Source organism: Eschscholzia californica, unplaced genomic scaffold (assembly GCF_041429995.1).
Source record: "Eschscholzia californica isolate CP2 unplaced genomic scaffold, dmEscCali1.0.p SCAF_3, whole genome shotgun sequence".
In the NCBI taxonomy this organism is placed as follows: Eukaryota; Viridiplantae; Streptophyta; class Magnoliopsida; order Ranunculales; family Papaveraceae; genus Eschscholzia; species Eschscholzia californica.
In genome coordinates, this window is record NW_028238420.1 from 44,072,789 (window position 1) to 44,094,408 (window position 21,620).

Below are 21,620 nucleotides of genomic sequence, written 5' to 3' on the forward strand. Positions count from 1 at the left end.
AAATTTATGAAGTGGGGTGTGTGTGTGTTTTTTTCTAAGTTAGTTATTGACATTTTGATTATTGGGCTAAACTCGCCGTCAATATCCGAAGTTCCTAGCTATCCCTTGGGACGATTCACGAATTTACTAAAATACTATAACTTGACCCCGTATACTTGCAGGAATAGACCTATTTTAGGCCTATCAGTGTCCGAGAGATCAGAGGGGAGCAGAGTACCTCAAGGAATTGCTACAAAAATGCAATGAAAGCCCCGAAGTCAGCCTTATAGCAATTACAGAAGGAGAAACTCAGTAGCACCGATCCAGACTGCCCAAGTATGGAAGAGCTAGATGAAGTCCAGATCCACCCAGACTTTCCGGATCATAAAGTACAGATTGGTTCTAAGCTCAATCCTACCCTACGGAGCAAGCTCGTCGAGTTCCTCACAACCCACCACGATTGCTTTGTCTAGTCTCATGCTGACATAACTGGAATCGACCCTGAGGTAATGGTACATAAATTGCAGGTAGATCCTAGCCATCCTCCAGTAAGACAGAAGCGTAGAAAATTCGCTCCAGAACGAAACAGGGTAATAAATGAGGAAGTCTAGAAGCTGATCGAAGCTGGGTCTTTCCGAGAAGTCAACTACCCCGACTGGTTGGCTAACGTAGTCGTGGTGAAGAAGAAAAATGGGAAGTGGAGAGTCTGTATTGACTTCACAGATTTAAACAAAGCTTGTCCCAAGGATTCATTCCCGCTACCTCACATCGACATACTTGTCGATGCCACTGCAGGCCACCAACTACTCAGCTTTATGGACGCGTTCTCTGGGTACAACCAGATACTGATGCACCCTGCAGATCATGCTCCTGACGGGCTTCGCTCCTAGCTGGATCAGGCTTGTCCAGTCTTGTCTCAACTCTAGTTCCATGGCGGTTCTGATCAATGGGCGTCCTGGGCGCACTTTTAATGTTAGCAGGGGGATTCGTCAAGGCGACCCGCTTTCGCCTTTCCTCTTCGCTATTGCGATGGAAGGCCTTAGCCATCTCCTTGATAGTCATAACAGTCAGACCCCCTTCATTGGTTTCCTGGTTGCGAATTCGGATCTCACTATCAATCATCTTCTCTTAGCAGACGACTGTATTATCTTTGACCAAAATTCTCTTGATAACATTCACAATCTCAAAATGATTCTTAAAGAATTTAGTGATGCGTCAGGACAGATGATTAATTATTCGAAGTCCAACATTTTCTTCTCCAAGAACTCGCATCCGAAATTCAAACGGATGATCATCTGTGAACTTAAGGTCCACCAATCCTCGAATGGCGACAAATATCTCGGCACTAATCTGTTCATTGGGAAAAACAAAAAAAACTATCTTTCAACCCCTTCTCAACCAAATAAAAAACAAACTCGCCAAATGGCAATCTAATCTTCTCTCTCAAGCTGGTCGCTCGGTAGTCATTTCAACTATCGCAACGGCTGTTCCCCGATACAAAATGCAGTGTTTTGCTATCCTGAAAGGAATATGCAACAGCATTGAGTCCCTCCAAAGGACTTTCTGGTGGGGAAAATCCAAAACTTTCCATACTATCAATTGGTCGGCTATTTGTAAGCCTAAGAAGCTAGGTGGTCTAGGGTTATGCCTACCTCATCTTGATAATCAGGCCTTTCTCAACAAAATAATCTGGCGTATTATTCATAACCCTAATGCTGTGTGGGTTCGTGTGCTCAAAAGTAAATACTTCTCTGATACCCATCGGCCCACTCCCCCCAAAACCACTCATTCTTGGCCTTAGAAATCTATTATTAAGCATTATACTACTATGGAAGGTCTTATCTTCTGGGACATTAATACAGGAACTAAATATACATTTGGTGTGATTATTGGATCCTAAACCACCCCCCTCCCATAACTAATCATACGAGGTCTAGCATTAAATGGTGGCCCAACTTATAACTAATAATACTTGGAATTTTCAGATGTTGCGCAATGTTTTAATGATGAGATATGCAGTGCTATCCTTAGCATCAACCTCCAAAGTAATCAAGAAGATATACCAAGATGGACATTAACCAAATCAGGTAATTTCTCGATAAAATCAATGTATTACTATTTAAGAACGGAAAACATGAATGTTATGCAGGAACAACTTGACTGGGGATTTATCTGGAATTTAAATACTATACCAAGGGTGAAGCTTTTCCTTTGGATCATGTGATGAATACGAAACTTTAGATCGTGTGATGCTTCACTGTACTTTTGCTAAAGCAATTTGGTTCAATTATGGCGTGAGAACTAATCAGATTAGCTCGACTAATCAATGGATAAAACAATGGAAAACTCTTAATGAGGATACTACCAACCAATACGCCAAAATACTATGGTTCATTTGGAAAGCTAGATGTGAAAACAGTTTTAACACGAACAAACAGAATCCTCGACAAATCATAGACCGTATTAATAATGTGTCTATCACTCCACTCAAGATTGAGATGGCGATCACTAACAAATGCAGGAAATCTACTAAGGAACAAAAATGGAGACCTCCATCGACACCATATTTAAAGCTAAATGTTGATGCTTCGTTTACAAAAGCTACAGACCCGACCGGAGTTGGATGTATTATCAGAGATGAGGAGTCAAAATTCATTATAGCTGCAGCATCGTCTGTGCGCAGCCAGAACGCGGAAGAATGTGAAGGATTGGCTATCCTATCTGGAATGCAATGGGCATTACAACTAAATATTACCCATGCTCATATAGAAAGTGATAACCAAGCACTAATAAATTTCATTAATGGTCAGAGTATCGGTCTACACTGGCAATCCTTAAAGATGATACAGCGGATTAAATCCCTTATGAACAATTTCGAAAGAATCATGTTCACCTATGTTTCTAGGGAATGCAATGCTCCAACTGATGCGATTGCGAAATGGGGAAGAAGGAATGTAGTTAGGAAAGAGTGGAATTCTGTACCGTCTTTTATTTTGAATTTACTTTAGTTGGTGGGTTGGTTTGTAGTACTCTTGTTTGTTTAATGCAATGTTTCCTTATCAAAAAAAAAAAACTATAATTTTTTTTTAGTAAAACAAAAAAAGCTATAATTTTTTTTTAAAAAATTTTGTATACAATGTCCTAAGTTATAGAAGGCAAATTTATTAAAAGCAATCCCTCCAATGGTTAAAAGATACGTGTAAATAGGACTCAACCAATATTTGACCGACACAATTGACGTTAGGTGGTAACCAACCTACAATCTTCAACCGACGACCTTCGTACATTTAACAAAAAATCTTGTCTTTTCCCTTTTCTTTTCTATCCTCTTCTTTTTTCTTCTTCTGTTAAATTCAAGATTGTATGACATCGAAAATAGACATTGAAATAACGACACGATATTATAACGTGGATCAGTCTGTTAATCACGACCTACATCCACAAAGAAATAATTGTTTCATTAATAATCACCACAACTCGTGCATTAGATCGGTTACATTGATCAACCATAACTCGATAATTAAATTCTAGGACCCTACTCTTATTTATAAAGATGTTAGGGTTTAGGGTTTCCCAGTTTTCCCTAACTAAACTAGGAAACTATATAAACTCTATCTAATGATAATATTAGATACATTAAAAAATACTAGGGTATATCCCGTGACTTAGTGCACGGACAACTGTATTAATCAAATGTGACGAAATTCTAACTTAGTTCTTCTAGAGTCGCCCCATAGTATTGTTTTAGGCGTTCTTTCCAAACATGTCACCCAACTTTCCATGTTTAAAAATGTTATATTGTGGATAGTGGATAATTTTTTTGTATTATTTTATTTTGTTTCCCTTTCTTAAATTAGTTATAATTTTATTAAGAGAGATATTAATTTCTTTTTTTAACCCTTGAAATAGTTTTTGTTTCTTTTTTTAATTAAATTAGTTATTTTTTCTAAAGATACAGTTATTTTATTTCTAAGAAGGAAAATATTTTAAATTTTGAGAAGGACTTCTAGACAATATCTTGTATTAAAAATGGATGTTTGTCAGAGTCATCTTTTTCCCTTCTGTTTTATTATATAGGTATTTTCAAATATTAAACTAAATATTCTGGATCTTCATATATCTTGGAATAGTCTTGATCGTCGGATGCCTTATCTCATCCGTCTTTTATATCACATGTTTACACGTCCATGTCAACATTCGAACTCATCTTGATTTTCAAATATCTTCATATCGATCTGTCTTACATCACGTATGGTTACATGAAACGTGTATGTAGGAGGCAATGCCTCAACCAATATTTGACCTCCGACACAATTGACGTTGTTAGGTCGTCGTCGACCTACAATCTACGACTGACGACCTTCGTAAATTTAAAAAAAAAAAAATCTTGTTTTTTTCCTTTTCTTTTCTTCCCTCTTCATGTTTCTTCTTCTGTTAAATTCACGATTGTATGAAAATCGGAGATATACATTGAAATAACGATACAATTTTATAACGTGATTCAGTCGGTTAATCACGACTTACATCCATGCAGAAATAACTGTTTTATTAGTAATCACCACAACTCGTGAGTTTGATTGGCTACATTGGTCAGACATAACTCGATAAAACTCTAAGACCCTACTCTTATTTATAGAGAAGTTAGGGTTTACGGTTTTCTAGTTTCTCCTAATTAAGCTGGAAAATTATATCGAATCTACCTAATAATAATAATAGATATATTACAACATATATTACCAATATATTAAACTAAATATTCTGGATCTTCATATATCTTGGAATAGTCTTGATCGTTGGATCTCCTTATCTCATTTGTCATTTATATCACATGTTTACACACGTATCTCAACATTTGAAGTCATCTTGATTGTCGGATATCTTCAAAGTGATAGTGTGCATACTATTTACACATGTACAATCACAAACAAGTGAGAGAACTATCTTAACTATTCAAGATGATACATATATAATCTTAACGTTATGATAAAGTCGTGGTTCAATCTTCTAATGAAGTTTCTTAGGTTTACTTCCACAGTATATAATTTCAAAAACAATATTGTGAAAAAGCTTAACATAAACTTTATTTTTCTAAGAAATCAAAAAGTACAATTTCAAATCTATTTTCGGTTTCTCTCTCTAAAATTACGTTTTTTGCATATCTTGGCTTTTACCAGACAAATTGACGGGTGCTTTAAGCATTTTAAAATATGTTGTCAATACAATATTAATACAGCGAGCAAACTCAAAAATGCTTTAGTTTTTTTTATAGATGTTACCATCAAAAATCAGATTTTGTATCTTACAGAAATCGGTTGGTGTCTTAAACACTTTACGTATGTTTTAAGAACTTGTAAACATTGTTCAACATTTTCTGTAGTGTTATTAACATAATGCTTAAGTTCAAATATTTTGTCTTTTGCATTTTTCGACATTTGTAAACATTTGATAAATTGTTATGTGCATTCTTAGAATTGTCATGTGTATTTTGTCTTTCCCGTAGGCATATAATTCTGTGTTGATTCTTCGTTATACAGATACAATCATATTTACATGAACATTTTTTGTCGTGTTTTAAACATAAATCTTAATCATTAAATGTTTTCGTTGCTATACCGACACAAATACATCAATTAGAGCATTGTATCTTATGTTATTAATATAATGCTTAGTTTCAAATATTATGACTTTTACATTTTCTCAAATTTGTAGACATTTAGCAAGTTGTCGAGTGCATTCACAGAAAGGTCTTGTGCATTTTGTGTTTCTCATAGGCATATAATTATGTATTGATTCCACTTGCAAGTCTTATATCAAGAGAATGATAAGAAGGTTTCTAATGCTGCAAACAAATCCAAAAAATCTGTGAATGGGCTTCTAAGAGAATGATAAAAAGGGTGTCGTGGCAGAACCCACACGTAGAAAATGATAAAGATGGTGTCGTGGCCGAGAGAATGATAAAGAGGGTGTCCTGACGGATCGAATTGAAAAATGCTTTAGTTTTTTGGTGTTATGCATACACAATCATGTTTACGTAAACATTATTTAAATTGTTTTAAACAAAATCCTTTGTTTCTGCAACATTTTGTATCCTCCGTACATATTTTGAAAATTATTCCTAGAACTACTCTTTTTGTTCTGAATACTCTATTGTTGTGTAAACATTTTAATTAGTTGCTGAAACATTATATAAAATGCAAGAAGCATTATGTCCAAAATGTTTGAAACAGAATCCCAAATGTCTTCAACATAACTGTAAATGTCTCCAAAAACCCCCAAAATGCTTAACGATAAACAAAAGATTATTTTTACCAAGCAAAACACCCCAAAATCACCTACAATACCCTAAATGTTTGAAACGGAATCCCAAATGTCTTCAACATAACTGTAAATGTCTCCAAAATCCCCCAAAATGCTTAACGAAGAACAATAGTTATTTTACCAAGTAAAACCCTCAAAAATCATCAACAAACCCCTAAATGTTTGAAATATAACTCAAAATGTCTTCAACATAACTTTAAATTTTTTTCCAAAACCCCCAAAATGCTTAACGAAGAACAAAATTTTTTTTTACCAAGTAAAGCACTCAAAAATCACCAACAATAACCAAATAAATGTTTGAAACAAAATCTCAAATGTCTTCAACATAACTGTAAATGTCTCTAAAAACCACCAAAATGCTTAACGAAGAACAATAACTTTTTTATCAAGTGAAACCACCCAAAAATCACCAACAATACCCTAAATATTTGAAACAGAATCCTAAATGTCTTCAACATAACTGTAAATGTCTCCAAAACCCCCCCCAAAATGCTTTAACGAGGAGCAATATTTTTTTCTCAAGTAAAACACCCAAAAATCATCAACAAATCCCTAAATGTTTGAAACAGAACCAAAATGTCATCAACATAACTTTAAATTTTTTCCAAAACCCCCAAAATGCTTAACGAAGAACAAAAGTTTTTTTTTTACCAAGTAAAACACCAACAAAACCCTAAATGTTTGAAACAGAATCCCAAATGTCTTCAACATAACTGTAAATGTCTCTAAAAACCCCCCTAGAATGCTTAACAAAGAACAATAGTTATTTTACCAAGTAAAACCCCAAAAAATCATCAACAAACCCTTAAATGTTTGAAACAAGACCCAAAATGTCTTCAACATAACTTTAAATTTTTCCCAAAACCCCCAAAATGTTTAACGAAGAATAAAAGCTTTTTTACCAAGTAAAACACCCAAAAATCACCAACAATACCCTAAATGTTTGAAACAAGATCCCAAATGTCTTCAACATAACTATAAATGTCTCAAAAAACCACCAAAATGCTTAACGAAGAACAATAACTTTTTTACCAAGTAAAACACCCAAAGATCATCAACAAACCCCTAAATGTTTGAAACATAATCCAAAATGTCTTCAACATAACTTTAATTTTTCCCAAAACTCCTAAAATGCTTAGCGAAGAACAAAAGCATTTTTACCAAGTAAAACACCAAAAAATCATCAACAAAACCCTTAAATGTTTGAAACAGAATCCCAAATGTCTTCAACATAGCTGTAAATGTCTAAAAAAAACCCCAAAATGCTTAGTGATGTGAAATCTAGTCAACCTAAATAATAACCTAACTAGACCAAATTAAAACTCGCAAGTGCATGAACCGTATGTGAATATGGAAAGTATTACGAAGTCGATCCCACGAGGATTTGTTTGGAATTAAACCTAACCTAAAATTAACTAACAAACTAGGAAAGTGGACAATTGATTTTAGAGAAGATATTTGAAAAACTAAAAATTGGAGAATTTGGAAAATAAAATAAAGTTGTGAGGAATAACTATGAGATGGTAAATCTAGGATATTGGAATTCACCACTAACAATCATATTCAAATCTAATATCTAATTCAAATTATTATCCCTCTTTTGATAACTCAAAAATTGTTAGAGATCAATCTTCAATTTTCGGAAAATAAGATAATTAAACACTTTAACAATGATCAAAACCCATAACCCACTTCACTTAAAATATATTGCAAGTCAAATCCAAGTTGTTAGATTATTAGACTAACCGAAGTACGATTAATTATGAAACATTAAGGCACATTAACAAGAGATAATAAAATAAATATGATACTAGAATTCAAATACTCTTGTTAGGGTTTCATCCTCTATCCTAGTGGAAGAGTTGGAAACCCATGGATATTAAATACATGGTTCAATTAATGATAAACAAGTAAAGGAAAAGAGTGAAGAAGATAAAATCGAATTGATATTGATGAAGCTCGTTCCTCTCGTCTTTCTCCAAAACTTGTCTTCGATAGAGCCCTTGAATCTCCCAAATTCTTGCACCCAAAGAAACTAATTTATCTCTAATGTTGCTCCTCTGAGCTTGCTCTTTTCACTAGTGTGTGGGGGTGTGTTTTTCTTCATTGATATTGGTTGGCTTTTATAATGTCCTAGTAGCTAAAAATTTGTAAACAATTAAAAAAAATAGGAAAGCATTGAATTTAGAAAACCTGTCAAATTCCGGAAACAATACCACCACCTATGTAATTTTAACTGTTAGTGGATGCTGGCGTCATCTAACTTCTTTATTTGAGGATTGTAAATTCTCACTTCTGCAGGACAACCCCATATGTGCAAATGACTAAAACTCAGTTTCCATCCGTTCCATAATTCAAATGGTGTCTTAGGAACAACCTTAAATAGAACTCTGTTTAAGATATACACAGCGAAAATCGTGTGAGTACATAAATTGATGATGGAATAAGATGTTATTGTTCTCTTGATTCAATTGATGTTGTTAATCATCTCTTGATTCTCTGGAAAAACTAATCGCCGATTCTTTCTCCATGGCAACCACTCCAATTCTTTCCCTCCAACATGAAGATAAGCGATGATGCAAATTCAGTCAAGAAAATCTTAAAAAAAGTTTATTTGATCCGGCGAACGAGGAGAAGATGAATCATCAATCGAAAGAAATCGTCCCACACATCAACTTACTACGTTCTTTCATCTACAACAAATAACTAAAGTTAGAAGATGGATAAAATTGGAAAATAAATAGTAGATAACACTTCAAAGGTAGTTAGTGGGGGAAACCAAAAAGTATTAAGTATTAATCACATTTTAGGGGGCAAACTAACAGGATTAAACCCTTATAATAGTAACTGTAATATAGGTTCTGACGTAATGAATTCAATAAGAAAAACGTGATCTCTAAACAACAATTTCAACTCTAGAAACTCCTCGTTGAGAGATAAGACCTTCATTGGATTGTTCGATCGAATTCATCAGATCTGACGAACAAAATCATCGAATACCCCAAACTCCCTAATCGAAAAGTAAAAAGCAATTAGAATCGGAATTCACTTGAGATCTTCCCAACTTTTTCAACCTCGTTCAGGTTCTTCTTCCTTTTCATCTTCTTTTGTCTTTGCTCTTAATCTTACTTTTTCTCAAAAAAAAATTACCACCCATGAATTCATCATTCATTTTGAATCATGGGTAGTCATCCTAGACTTTTCATTTTGTTAATGTCTTAAGTAATACGCTGATTTGAGACTAGTTAGGTTTCGACATGTTTTTGAATTGTATATGTGATTAGTTTGAGAAGGTTGATCGGGTTTTCTTATATCTACATTTTGATTTTAGGTACTATAAGGTTTTTGATTCAACCCTGATATTGAACGATTAAATTCCTAAATGAACTTCCCCAAATCTTTAAATTTAATTACACTTTGTTAATTCCACATCACCTTGTTTAGATAGATTGGTTGGGTGGTAATATATATGCGTGTCTCTCCTGTTTCCAGTGGGGAGACCAGGTGTAATAATCCCATATTGGTCGGGAGAGCGTTCCTAGTCTGGGTTCTTTGTGTCTGCTCAAACTTAGTAATTGTCGCGGCCTTTTCGGTGTGCAAGTGGAGCCTTCACCAGGAACAAAACCCCGTACCTGTCAGGCTAAGTGTCAAAACTGGGGACAATATACCAGGTTTCTAATCTTATTGTTTCGAAAAAAAAATCAAGATCTTGACGGTTACTTCCAATGTTACTCTGCAGCTTGGACGTAGTAATGGGTGAAGGCAATCCTGAGACAGACTCATTCTTAAAGGATTTTTATATCCCAAATTACATACTTTTGGGGGATTCGGAAGGTGAAACTAGTTCCCATTTTCCAGCCTGCCCAGTAATTGTGTTCATCAATTCCAAAAGTGGAGGTCAACTTGGTGGCAGTCTGCTGGAGACTTTCCGTGGTCTGCTGAACGAACATCAGGTTTTACTTTCAAGACTATAAGAAGGATTCTTAGAGATTAATATCGATTACTTGAAATACTATCAAAGCTAACATATCTTGTTCTTTGTGTTCCCGTATTTTTTCAGGTTTTCGATTTGGGTGAAGAGACTCCTGATAAGTCACTTCAAAAGCTTTATGCGACACTAGAAAAGCTTAAGCTCAGTGGAGATGGTTTTGCTGCAGTCATTGAGAAGCATTTGAGATTAATAGTGAGTTCAGATTGGAATTTTACTACCTTAAGGATAGTGATGTCCTTTGTTTTGTCGTGGTTATAGTTTCGAGATTTTTGTGCTTTCAAGGTTGCAGGTGGTGACGGTACAGCTGGTTGGCTTCTCGGAGTAGTATGCGACCTTAAACTATCTCAGCCCCCTCCCATCGCCACAATGCCTTTGGGTACTGGAAACAACCTCCCATTTTCATTTGGCTGGGTAAGACGCTGACTTAATTAAAAATCATAGGTTCTTGAAAAGTGCTCGCATTGTTGTATGAACTGCCTCCTCATAGCTTGATTACTTAAGCACGACAAATGTTTGAAACTTTCGCTGCCTTGTCTCCATTTAACATGGATCTTTTGCTCTTTCTAATCCAGTAACAAGAAATGTTTGAAACCACGCCTCATTATTTTGTACTTTACATTCAATTTTTTGTTTGAACTGGCACTTTCATCTTCCCTAAATACTTTGGGTCGCAAGATAGCTTAATCACAATTATAATAATATTTTGGACAATAATCATGTGAGTGGCTCATTCGTCATATCAAATGCATCTTAGTGCAAGCAATTGTTAATTAGATAACAAGTACCTGGTTAATATGCAGGGTAAGAAGAATCCTGGCACGGATGTCCAATCTGTGAAATCATTCCTGGAGCAAGTGAAGAATGCAAAAGAAATGAAAATTGATAAGTAATGTTTTTTACTTTGTGCAATTGAAGTAACAAAACTAGACGAACTATGATGAATGAATTCTTCAGATGATTCTCTAATGAGATATTTGCTACCTATACTGATTCTTCCCGTTTAATCCAGCTGGCATATTCTTATGAGGATGAAAGCTCCCGAGGAAGGAACATGTGATCCTATTGCACCACTAGAGTTGCCACATTCCCTACATGCAGTCCATCGTGTCTCCCAGACAGACTCATTGAACATGGTACCTTTAATATCTTATGCATCTATATACCTTATGTTGGTCACATTTTTTGTCAAAACAAATAGCGTTATAGTTGTTCCTAGTTGCATAAGTCTCAAGATATATTTTCTGCATCAAGTGAATTTTCATAAATATTACGACTGATACGCATGTTTTCTAAACGGTTGCTTATCAGGAAGGTTATCACACATTTCGTGGAGGATTTTGGAACTACTTCAGCATGGGTAAGAGGAGTTCCCCTTTTCACTACAACCTTTTATAACTTGTCTATAAAGTTATATGAAAGGTTTGAAGCTAGTATGTAGCTTTAGAGATAGATAACAGATCCTATTCAAGGTACGGTTCTTGCTAAAACTATTGTTTCCACACAACCAAAATACACGCTATAGTTTACGGGTATTACCTGAGTTGGGCGCAAGCAGCAAAAAATGCTCTTTCTTCGAACACGATGGACCCGAAAGCATATACTCAAGTACTTTAGAAACTTGTAAACTATGACAGGATTAGTTATACATAAGAAAAGCTCAATAACAATAACTAGTATATCCCAATCTCAGTGTCGACTTTGTGTATGAATCTAGTCCTGTAAGAGATTTGTGAATCTAAGGAATGAAAGAGATATTCTGCATTTTGCACTATCAGGTATTACTCACTGCTTTCATAATGCCTTCAAGATAAATACCAAAACAAAATTAGTCGTGGTTAGTTAATAGATCCATTGTTTTAGCTAATTATATTCTATATGATCCGTACCTATTTGCTGCAGGAATGGATGCTCAAATTTCATATGCATTTCACTCTGAGCGAAAATTGCATCCTGAAAAATTTAAAAATCAACTTATTAATCAGGTAGTTTTTAATGACAATATTTATGCCTACAATTAATTCAAATTAAAATTACAGAATTTAAAAATTAGGTATACGAACTCATCAGCTATTACATGGTTGTTATGTAAGGAAAATTTTCTTTTGTATTCAGAGTACTTATGCAAAGCTCGGATGTACACAAGGATGGTTTTGTGCTTCGCTATTTCATCCTTCCTCGCAGTGAGTTTTCAGTTTATAGTTTCTGCTGGAATTCCATATTGCTCTTATCTTCTTATTCTCTGGAAACCAACAAAAGCTATATCGAAAGATCTTAGTAAAAAAGTCAGTCGGGCAAGCAATGTCTTTAAGACGCACGGTTTCTGTATAACTTGCATTAGGCTATACATTTTTGATTTATCTGATCAGATTGATGTCTATATTGTGTGCAGCAACATCGCTCAGCTTGCGAAGGTTAAGATCATGAAAAGACAAGGTCACTGGGAAGAGCTCACCATACCTCACAGGTTTGTGTTATTCTTTTTCTTTTCTCCCTTCATTTTTCGGATTGGTTATATAGATGTTAGCTATCATACTGCTGACTTGGATCTGCTTATGATATTTCAGCATCAGGTCAATTGTTTGTCTGAATTTGCCTAGCTTTTCTGGTGGACTAAATCCTTGGGGGACACCGGATCAGAGGAAAAAGAGAGATGTAAGTTTCAATTCACAAGTCGCTTTCACCAAATTTGTTATGAAGAGATAATAGAAAGCTGATTTAAGTCGGTTCAATTATTTCTGTTTCTTTAGGCTTTTTTGATACTAATTAAACTGTCTGCCATGAAATTCTGTTTGTGTTCTTGCAGAGAGACTTAACTCCGCCATATGTAGATGACGGCCTTCTTGAGGTTGTTGGTTTTAGGGATGCTTGGCATGGACTTGCTTTGCTTGCTCCAAACGGACACGGGACTCGTCTTGCACAGGTTTGAGATTATATTTTTTAGCAGGAGTTTGACTTACTCAATTTCACGCGTACCATGAACATAAACCCAGCATCCCCGAAGCCTGAATCCAGACCAATAGTTACTGACGACCCAAGCCCTAGCAGTTCTCGCTTTTGTCACCCAGACCCTACCAATTAGGCACAAAGTTTTGTTTCTGGCAAAGGCGCTAGGAGCCCACCCAAAAAGGCCTTGCACACTTACTAAGCCTGGGCTGATACGTGTAAGCCAGTCTCCAAATGCTCCCCCAAGCAATGTGGGATATTATATAGGCTCACCCAAATCACGCTCCAGGAAATAGGACCATCATCAATGGGCTACATTACCTAATGTGGCATGTACACGTAAGCTGTCATATTTACGTGATCAAATAATGTTGTCAATATAGCACCACATTAATCCAATCATTCCTTTATTCAGGCACATCGAATTCGCTTTGAGTTTCACAAGGATGTAGTAGACCATACATATATGAGGATCGATGGTGAACCATGGAAACAACCCCTTCCTCTTGACGATGATACCATTCTGGTCGAAATTTCCCACCTCGGTCAAGTCAACATGCTTGCAACACATGACTGTCGCTCCAAAAGTGTTCAAGATCCCTCAACTCCTATGAGCAGCCATCATGGTGAAGATGAAGGCCACGATGAAGAAGACTCTGAGGAGTTGGAAGAACAGAAGAAGTTTGGTGCTGCAGATACTTTCAAAATCCCTGATGAAGTCGACATAACTCGCCTTGTCTAATAATTTCTGTGACACCGTCCTCAGTCTAGGTGGGGAGTTGGATTTCAATGTCTCAGTTCTTGAAAGAGAACAAGCTACGTATTTTCGAACAACGACTACCAGTATATAAACTATAATTGATATCCCTATTTTAGTATTGTTTGTTATTTGATTTCAATGTTATTTGTGAATTGCTTGCCACATTTACAGTAAGTTTGAGTTTCAATCAAAGACTCCAACTTCAAATTGAAAGTTGCTTATTGTTGACAATGTCTACTGTTGTATTGTATCTATATGCATGTATTTAACTATGGAAAGATTGGGCCAAAACTCCCCAAACCAATATTTAATTTTCTCGATACAAAAACACTATATACCACAAGATTTTTTTTTATGAACAAGGTTGATTCACCACATTTTCATTAATTATTTTTGTAGTTTGAAAATTTGTTGAAGAAAAAGATTAACCACAGAAATAAAATTTGTTGTATATTTGTTGAATCACTCTTTACATAGATATGCACAAGGAATAGTTGGCCGGGGTTGATTTGTAAGAACCTACACCTATTTGTAAGAACCTACACCTATTAGTAAAGTTTAAAGTTTGCATAGGTTGCACCTCTGTGAGATTAAACATCGGCACCTAAGAGCATCTCCAATGGGGGACTCAATCTCTAACATTTAGAGTGCCATATATGACTTTTTGGAGTTTTTGTTAAAAAACCATATTCAATGGAGCACTTTGTTAGACACTCTATTATGAGGTGGACACATTTATCATAGAGTGTCTAGAGAGAAAAACTCTAAAATGAGAGTGTCTACTTGGGACTCTCTAAGAGCATCTCCAATGGGACACTCAATCTCTAACACTTAGAGTGCCACATATGACTCTTTGGAGTTTTTGTTAAAAAATCATCTCCAATGGAACACTTTGTTACACACTCTATTATGAGTTGGACACATTTATTATAGAGTGTCTAGAGAGAGAATCTCTAAAATGAGAGTGTCTACTTGAGACTCTCTAAGTGTTACTTTAAAATTTCAACCAATAGAAAACATTGTTTTTCAACTATTTTTTATCTATTGGATTGAAGAGGGACATGTGTATTAAGTATAGAGACTTTAGAGATCTTCATTGGAGACCAACAAAAATTAGAGTGTCTCTATATTGACATTTAAAGGAAAGAAAATCTCTTTTAACCCTTGACACTTAGGATTTTTAGAGTGTTTGTTAAGTGTCCCATTGAAGATGCTCTAAACAAAAATCAATCGTATGTCATCAGAATTCAAACCTTGGGCGAGGGTCTGCAACAATACTTTAGCCCAGACACAAAGACTAAAAAAATTTGCCCATCGTTACAAATTATGCTTTTTAAATGTAAACGAACTTAAAAATCAACTGGTCTAATGGCTAAGACCATGGTGAGCCGATTTATAAGAAAGTAGTAACTCGAGAGAGGGGATTCAAACTCATAACCTACATGGTGGACAGTCTTATTTATACCCAATAAGTCACTCTATATTTTTTAATATGTACCACCTTTTCTATTATTAATATGCTAAATCCAACCCAGTCAGTTGCACGGTTTGGTCGCTAGTCGGTCTGCCTCTGTGTCTATTACAAGCGAAAAAATCTATGAAGGGAGAGAGAAAGTGAAGTGAAAAATTGAGGCGGTTAATTTCGTAAGGATGAGTTACCTTTTCTACCCTTTGGCAGGTCCAAGAAAAAAATAATTATTTCCCAAATAACTCCCAACTTTATGACCAACTTCTTGCCTAGCCCTTTACTTTATAAAAAATACTCAGACGGCTTCCTTTTTCAGTTATCGTTATAACTCAGTTAACTAGTCATCACTTCTCTCTCCTCCATCTCATCACCTCTCTACCACCTCATCTTCTCGCCAGCATATCGTCTTCACCGGCGAAAGTCGCCGGCCGACCAATCTTCCGGCCGACGAGCTTCAAGCATTAAATTTTTTTCCTCTCTTTTCTCTCTCTAGATCTGGTTCACCATGAACCAGATCTAGAGAGAAAAAATAATTTTTTTTTTTAGAGAGAGGGGAGAGGAAAAAAAAATTTAATGTTTGAAAGTCGCCGGTGAAGACGATGAGGTGGCAGAGAGAGGTGATGAGATGGAGGAGAGAGAAGTGATGACTAGTTAACGGAGTTATAATGGTAACTGGAAAAAAGGAGCTATCTGAGTATTTTTGATAAAATAGAGGGCTAGACAGGAAGCTGTCATAAAGTTGGGGGCAATTTGGAAAATAACCAAAATAAAATGGAGAAAAAGTTGGGAAAAATTGGATGACAAGTGGTATAAGAAGACCCAAACAATCTGGGCGACCGTACATTTGGATTTGGAACTATATAGTGTTTTCTGCTTGTTTGTTTGTTTGTTTGTTTGTTTCCTTCCTCGTAACTCCACTTTTTAGAGTCTTAATGAATCGAATCAAAATCCACAGTATTCACCCCAAAACCACTAGCAGCAAACACCTGCCACCATTGTTGTTTTCCTTTTTAAATTCAGATCTCTTCTTCACCAACCTTCAGTAACTCTCTCTCTCTCTATACATATATATAAATACCCATCTCTGTTTCTTTCATTAGAAATCAAACATAAGAAAGAAAGAGAGAAGAGGAAGAAGAATGAGTGGGTCAATGAGCAAAGGTTGGTTTGTTGCAACAAGCATGGGAGTAGTTGAAGCATTGAAAGATCAATTGGGTATTTGTAGATGGAATTATGCTTTCAGATCCATTCACCAACACACCAAGAATAATCTCAGATCTTATTCTCAAGCTCAAAAACTCTCTTCATCTTCATCTTCTTCTTGTGTGAATAATGTTATGAATAGAGATGGGGAAGTGATCAAGAAGGTTAAGGAAGAAGCTAGAAGGAATATTATGTTCATGGTTGATATGGCTTAATTAGAATATGTGTTTTCCTTAATCATGCATGTTTACCTAGTTGTTGTTGTTCTGTTCTAGCTAGCTAGCTAATAGATCTATGAAAATGATCTAATTACAAGTATATTATATTTCTCCTTGAGGAGTGTGACGCTCCAAGGTCGTAGTTGTCGAAATTGTCTTTGTTTTAACCACCTTACGCAAGTACCGGGTTTTGATTTTGGGGAAAGTTCCATGAGCCTCCTTAAAGACCTTGGTACTTACCAAGCTTGAGCGTATATCTATAGCGCAATCTCAGGACACTCTCGTGAGCGATGTGAGACTATGTGTGACCGTAATTAGTTTCAACTTGTTTATGAATTTGTGGTCATGAAAAGAATGATTTACACTTCTCTCTTTTTAGTTACAAGCCAAGGTAAACAGGGGATGCCACTCTCGTTTCTCCCTCTCTCTCTCTCTCTTCACTTTGTTTCTCCATGTTCTTCTTTTTCAAAGGGTGCACATGTCTGAAATAGGAAAAGGGTGCATTTCCCTATTGAAATTTAACATAGGAGAAATTCTATTCAATAGGAAAAGGATGCATTTCCCTATTGAATGTTCTCCTCCAGTGATATGTTGCCACATTGGCGGAGGGCTGGGGGAGAAACTAAAATGGAAGGACAAATAGAATTTTTGTTAATCATAAATCAAAAGTAGGCCACTGCGACCAAGACTGCTCCACGTCATATAACAGAGAAACGACCAAATGCCCTCCACGCCACATAACAAAAAGAAGACATGATAGGGAAACTTCCTAACGAAAGGATATGATAGGGAAATGACCAAATGTACACCACCTCACATAACAAAAAGACATGACTCAGGACTCAAATCAAAAGACCTAACAAGAAAGATAATCACTAAGTAGAGAAACATGAGTTGGGCTAGGAATCAAATGACTTAAATAAAAAACTAGGGAGCGGCTAAAAGTACCATTTAAAAATGTTGTTAGTTCCCTGTGGTGGAGATTGAGCAAGGTCAATCTCTTTTAACCACAAACGACTGTTGGCACCCGTTGAAAATTTTGTACACAAATCAATCTATCCGAAAATCACAGACTAGGTTCGGATTCGTGCCAATCTGACAGATTTCAGAAAGGACGGTCTGAACAAACTAGGTTCGGATTCGGGCCAATCTGACTGATTTCAGAGAGAACAGTCGGAACCCTGTCGGACTAACCAGTCTGAAACCTCTCGGACTGGCCCGAATCCGAATCTAGTCCGTAATTAGAGTTCTCGGGAGTATTTTTAATGGTGGTTTTGAATCAAGATTCTTTCTCTCTCTAACGCCCCATCATAGATCAAGGGTTGGTTTGAAATCAAAGTTCTTCCCGTAGTGGTTTTACTCTCTTAAACAAGATTCTTAATCTCTCTAACTCCTCATTGTTGATTGACGATGAAAGTATTCATGATAAAAAGTTTATTATAATTCAAAGAAATAGAATAAGAAAGAGAAGAAGGAGAAGAACAAGAAGTATTGAAATAAAAGGGGGTTTGAGAGGGTGCCTACTATACTGAGTACCCATAGAGGCCAGGGGCTAATAACACTTTTAGCGGGTGCTATTATCTGCTCCCAAAAAAAACTATTCACTCGATAAAAATAAATTGAGTTGGGCTCAAAAGCAAAGAACTTCACTAAAAACTATTTACTCCATGGGCAAATTTTTCTAAGGACTTGATACTAAAATATATTTGTTTCTAACTCCTGCCTCTTCCTTAACAAAAAAAAACTCCTGCCTCTTTTTTCTCTACTATTCACCGTTGTTAACACCAACCACCACCGTCAAAGAAAAAGGAAAAAGAGGAAGGGAGAGGGTGATTGTTGTGGTCAGTGGCGATGGTAAAGTGTAGATGAGAGAAATAAGATATAGAGAAGGCGAAATATTTTTGCAGAAAGAAGAAGGACAAGGAATTTTTAGTTTGAATGATCAAAAGGTTGACCATATTGTTCAACAACAAAAAAAATTGACTATATTGATTGCACACTCAAAGATTTTTAGCTGAAAAGGAAAATAATCTTTATATCCTTTTTTTCTTTGAATTGTCAATTTGTCTCAAACCAATAACATCTGAAGTGGAGGATTAAATTTCTTACGATTCCAGAAAATTAAAATTCACTCTTCTACGAAAGAAATAGTTAGGAAATCAGAAAGAAATAGTTAGGAAATCAAACAAAAATGTCGAATGAACAAGTTGGTTAAATAGATTAGTTGGTCACGAAATCGATCTAAAATGTTCACGTGGTCAGGCCAATTCAAATTTAACAACCCCATAACTAAATTTGGTATTCAACTACAACTCCAAAATACTTTCACAAACTCATCCAAATTCATTATTTTGTCATTAATTCCATCACGTGAACAACTTCATGTGTACAAAACAAATTCGGATTGAATTTGTGCACAAATCTCAAGATGAAATCCTCAATCGAATTCAGCACGTGGATTTGTTATTGTCATATTCCTGATTCCAACAACACAACGTGTCTATTCTTCCTCAAAATCGAAATAAGAATTCCTTAGAACATTCGGCTACCGGTAATACCTGTAACCACTTTTGCATACTTTGGGGTATGTAGTTTTGGTTGGGGCATTGGGTCATTTGACCAAAATTGACTAGAGGATAACTTCATTGATGTCTCAAAAATCAAACATGCTAGTTTTCTTTACCTTCTAAAATCTTCATCTTTACCCTATGGGCTATGGCCCATCACCACCACCACTTTCGACCATATTTAGTACTTCTGATGACAATAACTTCCGACCAGTCCACCATCGTTTGGCTTAGTGGTTAGACACTCACTCTTCCTACCTGACGTCTCAAGTTCGATTGCTATGGAAATAGAAATTCATGATTTATAGAATTCAAATATAAATCAAATAAATTTGAAAATAAATGAAATCTTATGTCCGATGACTTAAGAATATCTATATAGCCCTCAGGACCCAAGATCTCTTTGAGATGGTAGTTTTTATGCGATGTGATGATGTAATGACTCTTGAGGGCATATAAAAAACTTTCGATCACATTCACCTTCGACATCGTCGCAGATTTTTTCTTTCTATCATCCTTCTATTCTGGGCAAAGGAAGGATTCTCTTCCTCGAAAGAGAGAGAGAGAAAGAGATGTGAGAGAGATATGAAGGAAACCACTTTCGACCATCACCACTAATTTTCTGCTTATGTGATCTCTTTGTTTCAGCGAAAGAAATTTTCCCTCATCGGTACAGAGAGGAGGAGAGGTTTGAGGAAAAACAAAGAGAGGGAGAGAGAAAATGGTGGTGAAGATGAAGATTATGGCAAACCCACCGAATGTTTATTTTTATGCATAAAGTCAAATCACCCTCTAGTCAATTTAGGTAAAATTACATACACCAAAAGAAGTATACATACCCCAAATCAAATTGTATGCCCCAAAGTACCCAGCCTACTTTTCTCCTTAGGCTACTTACATATCTTTCTCTATAAAAATATTCTATATAGTTGGGAGAGAGAGAGAGAGAGAGAGAGAGAGAGAGAGTATAGTAAGGGGGTGGAAAGAAGAAGAAAATGGATGAAGAAATAGAATGGAAGAGTGGGTTGATAGGTTCATATCGTCAAGGAATGACGGGTAAGAAATGTTTAAATAGGTCTATGGATAATCAATTACAGGTAGGTGAGCTTTTGGAGTTAGCAAGAGATTATCAAAAAAAAATTAAAGCAGCTGAAAAGAAGATCATTAATGATGATCATAAAAGAAGAGTTCATCATAATCTTGATTTACAAAAACAAGCTGCTGATGAATCTTTTCAGAAGTTTATGTATGTTAATTGTTGGGGTCAATGTTAATTAACAACTAATTAAGTTCCTAGGTGGTTAAACTACTAATAACCCTTTGTTTATTACCCAAAAAAACCACTACTCCTTAAGTCTCTTGTATGATTCTTCCCGGAACCCTTAAATTACACGTCTGTATATTTTGCTACACGACCTAACAATTCAGCCCGCTAGTTAACAAATTCAGATCTGAGTCGTTCGTTTTGAACGACTGACTGTTCAACTTGAATGATTCAAACGGGTCAGCGTATGACTAGTGGGCTAAATTGTGTGAGTTGTTTTAGCATTTTTCTTTGTGTATTAACCATTGTTTTTGTTGTGTTGTGCTTCAATTTTGTAATTGTGAGAAAGAGTAAATGTAGTTATGTAAATTGAATGAAATGGTTGGAGAGTGTTTGTGTTTCAAATTATGTAGAGGTCCAATCATTAAAGTTATTTTGTGGAGAACCCCAAGAAACCAAATTTCATGGAAGTGCAAACCAAATGGGTAAGAGTGGTAATTTTGTAGCCAATAGGTTAGATGATCATCAAAGTCTAGGTTAGACCGCTCTGTTCTTGTTTACTTATAAAAGTGAATTGTGAAGAGGATCTACTTCCTCCACTAAAGTACACAAGAAAAATATAAAGCGACAAGACCCATAATTTATTGTATGAATAATTGTACATGATTTGCTATTATATGGATATAGGTTACATCGACAAGACGTAAGTTGTTTATGGTCCTAGAGGCATAGATAAGGTTTATGACAATACAAAATCAGAAATCAATCAAGAAAAGGAGTGTTATTTTCATTCGTAGAATCTAATATAGGCACGGGTTTGATCGTCCATAATGCGGACTCTAAATTCATAGAAACTGCAGCGGCCTACACCAGAACTAGAAATAGCGAAGAGAGTGAAGCGATTGTCAT

The 21,620-nt window shown here is 35.7% G+C and overlaps 3 protein-coding genes across 5 annotated transcripts; all 3 read left to right on the plus strand.

Moving 5' to 3' along the window:
* The first annotated feature begins 2,477 nt into the window (after positions 1-2,477).
* On the plus strand, positions 2,478-2,987 carry LOC147550668 (uncharacterized). Its single transcript, XM_086668483.1, has one exon. The coding sequence runs from the start codon at positions 2,478-2,480 to the stop codon at positions 2,985-2,987; it is 510 nt and encodes a 169-aa protein (XP_086524609.1).
* Positions 2,988-9,120: 6,133 nt separating this feature from the next.
* LOC147550669 (diacylglycerol kinase 5-like) lies at positions 9,121-14,222 on the plus strand. 3 transcript variants are annotated; one of them, XM_086665686.1, is made up of 14 exons: positions 9,164-9,380; positions 9,790-9,936; positions 10,037-10,250; positions 10,358-10,480; positions 10,571-10,699; positions 11,089-11,174; positions 11,298-11,421; positions 11,597-11,645; positions 12,188-12,270; positions 12,401-12,468; positions 12,678-12,752; positions 12,853-12,940; positions 13,092-13,208; positions 13,647-14,222. In XM_086665686.1, exons 3-14 carry the CDS (start codon positions 10,050-10,052, stop codon positions 13,971-13,973), a joined length of 1,470 nt encoding a protein of 489 aa, XP_086521812.1. In that variant the 5' UTR covers positions 9,164-9,380; positions 9,790-9,936; positions 10,037-10,049; the 3' UTR covers positions 13,974-14,222. The 3 variants fall into 3 exon arrangements, with proteins under 3 accessions (XP_086521811.1, XP_086521812.1, XP_086521813.1); XM_086665687.1 differs by having other exon boundaries at positions 9,790-9,925; XM_086665685.1 differs by lacking the exon at positions 9,790-9,936 and having other exon boundaries at positions 9,121-9,380.
* A 2,144-nt stretch (positions 14,223-16,366) lies between these two features.
* On the plus strand, positions 16,367-16,980 carry LOC147550670 (uncharacterized). The gene has a single exon (XM_086672076.1). The coding sequence runs from the start codon at positions 16,599-16,601 to the stop codon at positions 16,875-16,877; it is 279 nt and encodes a 92-aa protein (XP_086528202.1). The 5' UTR covers positions 16,367-16,598; the 3' UTR covers positions 16,878-16,980.
* Positions 16,981-21,620: the final 4,640 nt, after the last annotated feature.

Bases quoted from the DNA above. Each gene is read 5' to 3' on its own strand.
- LOC147550669 (XM_086665685.1), top strand. From the start codon at position 10,050: ATGGGTGAAGGCAATCCTGAGACAGACTCATTCTTAAAGGATTTTTAT. The intron at 10,251-10,357 runs GTTTTACTTTCA...GTATTTTTTCAG, and splicing joins GTCTGCTGAACGAACATCAG to GTTTTCGATTTGGGTGAAGA. The intron at 12,941-13,091 runs GTAAGTTTCAAT...GTGTTCTTGCAG, and splicing joins ATCAGAGGAAAAAGAGAGAT to AGAGACTTAACTCCGCCATA.
- LOC147550670 (XM_086672076.1), top strand. From the start codon at position 16,599: ATGAGTGGGTCAATGAGCAAAGGTTGGTTTGTTGCAACAAGCATGGGA.
- LOC147550668 (XM_086668483.1), top strand. From the start codon at position 2,478: ATGGCGATCACTAACAAATGCAGGAAATCTACTAAGGAACAAAAATGG.